This window comes from Primulina huaijiensis, chromosome 18 (genome assembly GCF_012295235.1).
Source record: "Primulina huaijiensis isolate GDHJ02 chromosome 18, ASM1229523v2, whole genome shotgun sequence".
In the NCBI taxonomy this organism is placed as follows: Eukaryota; Viridiplantae; Streptophyta; class Magnoliopsida; order Lamiales; family Gesneriaceae; genus Primulina; species Primulina huaijiensis.
In genome coordinates, this window is record NC_133323.1 from 17846952 (window position 1) to 17856932 (window position 9981).

At 45.4% G+C, this 9981-nt stretch overlaps 1 protein-coding gene across 1 annotated transcript; it reads left to right on the plus strand.

Annotated features, from left to right (window-relative positions):
* The first annotated feature begins 232 nt into the window (after window positions 1-232).
* On the plus strand, window positions 233-2209 carry LOC140963971 (uncharacterized). Its single transcript, XM_073423452.1, has one exon. It carries the CDS (start codon window positions 233-235, stop codon window positions 2207-2209), a length of 1977 nt encoding a protein of 658 aa, XP_073279553.1.
* The last annotated feature ends 7772 nt before the right edge of the window (window positions 2210-9981 follow it).

Here is a 9981-nt window from a genome sequence, read left to right on the forward strand (position 1 = left end):
TCGTAGTGGTCACGTCGAATACCCCTCCGGAGCCCATTCACATGGTTACTTTCTTGGTTGTAGATCTTGATATTATTGTCCAGGAAGCAAGCTTTTGATTCAGATGTCTTGTTCTCATTTTCCTCCATTAATTTGATAGTAGATCCAGCGGAGCATTCGACCCGGCTTGTTCATTTGTCTCGGATCACATCATTGGCGCCGTCTGTGGGAAATAGAGTTCTAAGACGTTGATATGGCTCCTACCAGAAGGACGAATCAAGACACTTCTCGAATTCAGGAAGAAAATAACGTACATCTTTCTGGTGCAGGTGGCCCGCCACCCACTGGTCCCCGGCCTACTATTAACTTGACACCCGAAGACTTGGCTAAAATTGTATCTGATGCTGTGGAGGCAGCTTTTGCGAGAGAGCCCCTCGCTAATCATTCTACTCAGCCAGAGCAAGAGCAAGAGCACATGCGAGAAGAGCAGGAAGAAGAAAGAAGAGAGGAGGAGAGAGAGTCAAGTGCAGGATCTAAGTCTCCTACTGTGGCAAAGGAGTTGGAGGAGTTAAGGAAGAAGGTGAGAGTATTGGAGGGGCAAGTTGGTTCTAAAAACAATGCTCAAATTGTCAAGGGTTGTCCATTTTCCGACATCATTGTCCGAGAACCACTTCCCGGGCACATCAAATCAGTAAAAATTAAGGACTATGATGGGAGCTCTGACCCCGAGGAGCATCTCGCTTGCTTTGAAATTATGGCCATGTTGCATTGCTATGGAGACCAAATCAAGTGTAAAGTGTTTTTAACTACCCTGGTCGACTCTGCACAAAGGTGGTTCGAAGGGTTGGCACCGCAGAGCATTCATTGTTTCGAGGATTTTCAAAAAGTATTCTTACATCAATTCAGCAGTAGCAAGAAATACAAAAAAACTGACTTTAGCCTTTTTGAAGTAAGGCAGGGCCAAGATGAAACTCTGAGAGCTTACATTAAGCGATTTAATCGAGTAGCTCTGGAGGTTCCCGCATGTGCTCCAGAGACGAAAGTCACAGCTTTTATGCAAGGATTATGGGAGGGAGATTTTTTCCGATCCTTGACAAAGAAACTGCCCGGGAGCTTCGAAGATCTCTTGTCCCGGGCGGAAAAATACATCAACATGGAGGAAGTGCAACTTCAAAAAAGAGAAGCCTTGAAAAGAGCCAGAGGAGACCGGGTTGTCAGACCCGAGGAGAGAGCCCACAAGAAAAATGGTCCGGGATATTTCTCTCATGTACCTTTGAGAATTGCCCGGGATCAAGAAATTCAAGAATGCAGCTCAGATATAGCCTCGTCTCCAAGTTCAATGGCACGGGCACCAATACCAGAGAAAAAAGGGTTCTGCACCCTTCACAAGGAGTGTTCTCATAATACAAATGAATGCCAAACTCTAAGAAAAGAATTCAAGAAGCACTATGAGCCGGAATCTCATCTCTCCCGAGATAAACCCAAATCACCACCTTGGGTATATCGTCGCCCCGGATCTAATACTCCTGGAGGATCGACGGATATCCCGAGTGGAAGCAGAAGAGCAGAAGGAAGCCCCCGGGAAAAGAGAAACACACAACCAGAGAAAAAAAACCCTTTCCCGAGTCGAGGAATAATAAAAATGATTTCGGGAGGATCTACAGATGGTGATTCCAACCGAGCCCGGAAAACGAGAGGGAGAAGGATGTGTTTAGAAGTTGAGGAGAAGAGGAAGAATGAGCCTATCATAAGCTTTGGCCCAGAAGATCTAAAGGGAGTCAGCCTACCTCATAATGACGCCCTTGTCATCCAGGCCAGAGTTGCAAATTACGATGTGTTGAGAGTGTTTGTGGACAACGGCAGCTCTGTCAATGTAATCTTTAAGGAAGCCTTGGTCCAGATGGATTTGCAAGAATATCAGTTGGAGGCGGTTGAGACTGCTTTGTTTGGTTTTGCAGGTCATGCTGTGTATCTGGAGGGGGAGATAACTTTGCCCCTTACCCTGGGAACTGGTGATTTGAGGAGAATAGTCATGACCATATTTACCGTGGTAGATGCCCCGTCCTCATACAACATTATCTTGGGGAGGCCAGCTATGAATAAAATGAGAGCCGTGGCCTCCACTTATCATCAAAAAAATCAAGTTTCCTGTACAAGGACAAATCGGAGAGGTGAGGCAGGCGAAACCAACCCTCCTCTCAGAAGTGTTATGGTGAAACAGTCCGAGTAGACCAAAAAAGGGCAAGAAGGGAGGAAGGGAAGAGAATGGCTCAAGGAGAGAAGGCGGTGAAGGAGAAAGAAGTGCATCTTGTTGCGGAGGATGAGCCTGAGATAATCGAAATAGAGCCCGGAAAGCACCTCCGGGTGGCCCGGGATCTTGAAGCCTCTGCCCGGGTAAATCTCTGGACTTGTTTAAAAGCTAATCTCTCTGTCTTTGCATGGTCTCAACAGGAACTTGTAGGGATCTCACACCAAGTGGCTGAACATAAGTTGAATATCCTCCCGGGATCCCGACCTGTGAAACAGAAGAAGAGGCATTTCGGCCCTGAAAAAGATAAAGTCATTGAGAAGCAGGTGGGAGAGCTAATGCAGGCCGGCCATATCAGAGAAGTCCAGTTTCCTACTTGGCTATCAAATGTGGTCCTCATTCCAAAAGCTACTGGAAAGTGGAGAATGTGCGTCGATTTCAAGGACCTGAATAAAGCCTGCCCCAAAGACTGTTATCCACTCACCCGGATTGATCAACTTGTGGATTCAACCTCTGGATGCGAGTTATTAAGCTTTCTGGATGCTTATCATGGATATCACCAAATCCCTATGGCTCGAGAAGACCAGGATAAGGTGAGCTTCATCACCTCTGGAGGCACCTTTTGCTAAGTGGTCATGCCATTCGGACTGAAAAATGCTGGGGCCACGTATCAACGGCTGATGAATCATGTTTTTCAGAAGCAAATAAGTAGGAACATAGAGGTTTATGTGGACGACATTCTGATCAAAACTCGAGAGATTTTTTGTTTTGTTGATGATCTGACCGAAACCTTCGCTACTCTAAAACAATATGGAATAAAGCTCAACCCAGCTAAGTGTATATTGGGGTAAAAAGTGGTAAATTTTTTGGGTTCTTGGTGACTGATAGAGGAATTAAAGTCAACCTCGAAAAAATCAAAGCAATAATGGACATGCCTTCCCCTCAATCTGTTCGGGATGTACGAAAACTGACCGGGATAATTGCAGCCCTGTCACGTTTCATTTCTCGATCTGCTCATCGAAGTTATCCATTTTTTCAAGTTCTAAGAAAAGCGCAAAAATTTGGCTGGGATGACAAGTGTGAGCAAGTTTTCCAAGATTTGAAGAAGCATTTGGCCGAGTTGCCTGTTTTGGTAAAACCAGAGCCCGGAGAAAGATTATGGATTTATTTATCTGCTACTGAGTGTGCTGCTAGTTCGGTGCTTGTCAAAGAAGAGGGAGCTGATCAGAAACCAGTATACTATGTCAGTCATGCCCTCCGAGGAGCCGAGTTAAATTACAGTGAAGCATACAAAATAGCCCTGGTGGTAACTGCTCGGAAGCTGAGACCATATTTCCTCACTCATCCAATCGTGGTCCTCACTAACTCCCCACTCGGGAGAATCATGACGCATGCCGAAGTATCGGGCAGAATGGTTAAGTGGACAATTGAACTCGGGGAATATGACATTGAATATAAACCTCGAGTTGCTATAAAAGCCCAGGCATTGACAGATTTCTTAATAGAGATGATTCAACCGGGAGAATGGGAAGTGTGTAGAATTTTTGTTGATGGTGCATCTAATTTATCTGGATGTGGGGTAGGGGTGGTCTTGATCGCTCCATAAGGAGAGAGGATCAAGTTGGCTTTAAGAATCGACTCCAGGGTCACCAATAATGAAGCTGAATATGAAGTCGTTTTGGCAGGATTACAGGCTGCCCGGGAAGTTGGTGCTTCCCGGGTCATTATCTATTCTGATTCTCAATTAGTGGCCCAACAAATCAAAGGAACATACGAAGCCAAAAACGAAAAAATGCTCAAATATCTAGGGCTTATCACGGCACGGGCAGCATATTTTATCAATTAGAGCATTGAGCAAATCCCTAGAGAAGAGAATGGAGAGGCTGATACCTTGGCCAAATTGGCTGCCTCGATGTCAGACATAAGCACTCGAGAAATCCTCTGTTTCACCCGGCTTGTGCTTTCTGTTGATGAAGAAGTACCCCCGATTCAGAAGAGCTCATTGATGACTCCTCTCATTGAATATATAGTCCATGGTAAGCTCCCAGAAGATCGTGCCCGGGCTGCAAAAATCAAGAGACAAGTACCCAGGTTCGTCTTTTTAAACAATCTTTTGTACAGGCGATCATATCAGGGCCTTTTACTCAAATGCTTAGCAGAAAATGAAGTGGAATATGTTCTCCGAGAGATACATGAAGGTTGTTGTGGTGAACATCTCGGGGGGACCGTCCTGTCAAGGAAAGCTATGTTGGCTGGATTTTGGTGGCCCCAAATGAATCAAGATGCTGCCCAACTTGTTCAGAAATGTAAAGGTTGCCAACACCATTCTAATTTTCATCATCGCCCATCTGCTAACATGCAACCTATCGCATTCTCATGTCCGTTTGATCAATGGGGGTTAGACATCGTGGGACCCTTCCCCATAGCCCGGGCATAGAAAAAATTCCTTCTAGTGGCCGTGGATTATTTCTCTAAATGGGTAAAGGCCGAACCATTGGCTAAAATTACTGAGGAAGAGGTCATGAAATTTCTCTAGAAAAATATTGTCTGCAGATTTGGCATACCGAGAAGATTAATTTCAGATAACGGAAGACAATTCTAGGGGAAGAGAATTACATCTTGGTGCCAAGAAATGAAGATAATTCAATCTTTCACTTCAGTAGCCTACCCCCAAGCCAATGGCCAGACTGAGGTGACCAATAGAATTATTGTACAAGCACTGAAAGCCCGACTTCATGGAAAGGGCAAAGACTATGTTGAAGAATTACCAAGTGTCTTGTGGGCGTATCGAACTACACCTAGAACAACTACTCAGGAAACTCCTTATAGCCTAGTCTATGGTTCTGAAGTAGTCTTACCTGTGGAGATCGGACAAACCTCCCCTTGGATAGAATCTTATCCGAACAATAATGATCAGACCCGGGCCATGGAGCTTGATTTGGTCGAAGAGAAAAGAGATCGGGCATCCATTCGAATGGAAGCCTATAGAAGCCGGGTAATGAAATCTTACAACAAGCATGTTCGATCACGAGATTTCCAAGTTGGAGACCTGGTCATAAAAAAATTAAAGCCGGTAGGTGATGTGGGGAAATTGGAAGCACGGTGGGAGGGACCTTTCAAAGTGGTTCAAAGAGTTAGCTCGGGAGCAGCTTATTATTTAGAAGATGTTCAAGGGTGCACTCTTAAGAGGCCATGGAACGCTTTTCATTTGAAGAAATATTATGCTTAAAAGGATTCTATATGTTATTTGTGCATTCAATAAAGAAATTAATCAGAACAAAGTCTACTAAGTCCAGGGACCCGTATCCTGGCCCGGAGACCCGTACCCCGGTTACCTACTAAGTCCAGGGACCCATACCCTGGCCCGAGGACCCGTACCCTGGTTACCTACTAAGTCCAGGGACCCGTACCCTGGCCTGGGGACCCGTACCCTGGTTACCTCCTAAGCCCAAGGACCCGTACCTTGGCCCGGAGACCCAAACTCCGGTCATCTACAAAGCCCAAGGACCCGTACCTTGGCTCGGGGACCCGTACCCCGGTCATCTACAAAGTCCGAGGACCCGTACCCCTGTTACCTCCTAAGCCCAAGGACCCGTACCTTGCCCCAGGGACCCGAACCCTTGTCATCTACAAAGCCCAAGGACCCGTACATTGGCCCGGGGACTCGTACCCCTGTCATTTACAAAGTCTATGGCACTCGTACCTTAACCCAAGGATCCGCACCCTGATTATTCATCAAAACTAGTTATTTGTTAAACTTAAGGGGTCATTCCCAGACTTAAGGATGTTCATTGGAGGTTGATTACCAAAATATTTGAAGGTATTAATGTTTGGAAATACTAAGTGCAAGAAATATGAAGACATGATCTTTCATTAAGACGGGAAAAATAGTTGATTACAGGGTACCCGGAAGCCCAAAAAAAAATAATAATAATAATAACAATTATAAAGACCTTATCTATTGGAGGGTCCTACTCATCTTCATCCTCATCTGGGAGGGCCGCAGCAGCCTTCTCCAAATCCGAGAAATCTTCCCGGTCTGCTGGGACAAGGCCCGCCTCTTGAAACTGCTCCAGGCACTTGTTGAAGCCCTGCTCAAAGTAGGAGAAGGCTTTGTCAGCCACCATCTTCTTGAGCTCTGGGGACTTCAAGAATCGAGCCATTTGTTCCTCCAGGGCAGTCTTTATCAGGCTTACAGCAACCTAGAAATCTTCGGCCCAGACTCGGGAGGACTCTGCCTCTGCCCTAGCTGCCTTCACTTCTGCCCGGGCCTCAGCAAGCTCCGCCTGTGCCAGGTCCATTTGCTGCTGCCAGCAGGCTTTCTCCCGGGCCAGAATATGCTCGTGAAGGTCCTTCACCCGGGCCACCTCCTCTTGGAGTTTGTCATGCGTCTCCCGGACAGTGATGGCTTGATCATTGGCCCTCTTGGCAGCCCGAGCCACCTGCTCAAAAGTTTATATGAGCATTTGCAGGCCCAGACAACAAAGAAAAAGTTAGGGACAGATGTATGAGTAAAGCAAGGGTTAAGATAAGGCTAACTTACAGAGAAAGACCGGGCAACTCCTTCGCATAATTTCGCGTTGGGATGGAGTCCTCTAAGATGTTCCACCTCGTTGGGCTGCAAGAGACCCAGGATCATCTTCACAAGATCCGAGCTGACGTCTTCCCCAAAGATGTTAGGGAGGACCCAGGACCTTCCCCCTGAGGGGCCGGCAGACGAACCAGTAAGAGGAGGGGATCGGATGATTTCCTGGGGCTCATCCTCCACGACCACCGTTTCTATAATCGGCTTGATCACGGCTTTTCTCTTGCGATGGTTCAAAGGCGCCGGGTCCTCCTCATTGGCCAAGGAAGTAGTCTCCTCCCGAGGAGAAACCGTCTCCTCCCGGGCCTTAGCTTCTGCCTTGAACCGACGCTCCTCGACTTCTCGGGCCTCAGCCTCTGCCTCGAACCGACGCTCCTCGACTTCTCGGGCCTCAGCCTCTGCCCGAGCTCTACGCTCTTCTTGCTCTTGAGCTTCCCGGGCCCTCTTCTCTGCCCGGGACTTCTTTTGCTCGGCCTTTTTCTTGGCAACTGCCTCCAGAAGACTCGCCTTTATCATATCTTCTTCAGCTGCACCAGAGAAACAGTTAAAAGATTCACATAATGAATAAAAAGAGAAACCAAGGAGAATCATTTACCGGCCTGCGACCCGGCTTGGTCGAATTCATCTATTATCTGATCCACGGGATCTTTAGGACGAGACCCGAGCCCGTAATAAATTAAGTTGTCCCCCCTATTAATACTGAGGATAAAAAGGATTGATTTTCTATGGTATCCCAAGCTTGGGTAAAGGGGGGAAGGAGCTTGTAATCTCGAGGAAGCTCGGGCTGACTGGGTAAAGAAGGAAGAAAATCTAGAGCACAAGTCGGAAGAGCCGGGAATTGCAAAAAGAAAAATTTTGTTTTCCACCCCTTCAGGGAGGAAGGGATGTCAGTCAAAAACCGATAATGCATCCGAGCCATGAAAGAAAAGACCCCATCATTAAATCGGCAGGAGTAAAAGTAGTGGAAAATAGAAGAGTTGATCAGAAAGGATTTCATGCGAAACAAAATAAAAGTGGCAGCTATAATGCGGAAAGCATTAGGGTGGAGGTGATTGATGGGAAGCCCAAAGAATCGGGCAATCGCTTCAAAAAAGTAAGGGATGGGGAATCGAAGCTCGCTCTTGAGATGTTCCACAAAAAAGGTGTGAAAGCCCGGAGGCGGGGTATCCGGATGATCATTGGGCTTGGGGATTAATATTTTGTAGGTGGAGGGAATGGATCTTAAAGATCTAATTTCCTCTATATTGCCCGGACGAAGAGTAGAAGTCACGGTAGAGAACCACAAAGGCCCTGCCACCTTATCCTTCCCCTTGCCAGGAGTGCCAAGAGTACGGGAAGAAGTTTTGGGTTTTTGGAGAGGTCGGGAAGAGGAAATAGGTATGCCTATAGGAATATGAGCAGATTGCTCGGAAGGAGTCGGGGAGTTATCCTCTGACTGACCCCTAACATTCTTACCAGACATGGAAGAGGTGGAATTTGACATAATGAAGAAGAAAATAATTTATAGAGAAAGGAACTTACGGGAAGAGAAGCAGAGATGGTAATTGGTGGCTGGAAAATCGCCGAAGTAGAAGCTTGCGCGTCGGAGAAGCTTGAGAGGAAATTTTAGCAGGGTTTGGCCATTAGTTCGAATTTGCAAATGATTTTCGAAAAACTAGTAAACTACTATATATAGGGGGTAAGGGTTGATCAGCACCGTTGATCTAAAGTAAATCGGACGGATCGGAGTAGTATCGGAAATCGGGCGGGGTGTTTGAAAAGACAGGCGCGGGAATCGAGACGTCATGATGTTTATCTTCTCGTAATACGAAAAGATTCTGACAATTTCTTCTAGGGCTTACGTCAGTACTGGAAGTATGACATCATCCTTATCATCTCGGGAAGACTAAACGACAAATTATTTTTCTGACCGGGCACACAAAACTAATCGGGAGATCGAGTTTGACTCTAGCCCGACTATTTAAGGAGGGAGTGATGATACCTCGGGAAGGTCCGGGGGTCATGGATAGTGCCCGGGTCAGGGAGGGTGATTATTCATGAGACGTTGTGGGACCCTTAATTCCTAATCGTTAGTACAACACAATCTGATTAGGGTTAATTAATCACAACGGAAAACGAGTTTCACTTTTCTTTACAATGAGCCCAAATTATCTCTTCTATAATTTGAATACTAAAAATAGTATTTCATTTCACAACATAACATATGCCCACACGTAATCAAAACCAACTACATACAAACAAATCCTATCCTCGGGACATGCCCCGATATATAAAGACATATACATATATATACTGGGAACAAAATCATAAAATCTCAACTCAGGTATGACTCCCTCCAGAAGTACCATCCCCGGTCTCTTGATAACCTGGAGTACCTGTCAATGTCCACACACAAAGACAACAACAGCCCCACTTTGGGGGTGAGCAAAGCTCCGTATGGAACAACCAATCATATATACCACAGATATCTAAACAATGATATATGGTATGCAATGCATGTATGTCGTGGAGGTATCAAGTCAAATGCCCATCCACTGAGCACATGTCAGAATCAAACGAATAACTATCAAATCAATGCTCGAGCTGGCACACCGGCCTCAATAAGGGATACTCGTATGATAGCGTCGACGAAGCGCCATCAAATCCCAAATCTCATATCCAATCATCGGGGCCACAAATGTCTATGCTTTAAGGGTCATTTAATACCAAACATAGCATTGTGTTCACAAACCCCAGAATCAAATCAAATCATATCAGGGTATCCAAGGATCATAGCTCAACGTGCATGTCATGTATGCCACATAAACTCAACAAATAAGGCATATAGACATGTATTCTCAATCCAATCAATCAAATCAATCAAACATATATCATATGATACAGATACCTGTCGTATGTTACCCGGTCGCAACATACCTCAATTCTTCGTTCCAGTTGATGTAGCCTGAAGATATCGGTATAATACTTTATCTACATCAATAACATACTCATTCCAATCAATAACCTAATCAAAAATCATTAATATGAGTTTCAAATATTATTTGAAACTTCAAAAATTCATATCAAATTCAAATCATAATATAATTCAATTCCGACTTCGAATATGAGTTTCTTGTCGGTTATTCTACTACATATAAGAAATTCAACTTCAAATACACGCTATTCCAGC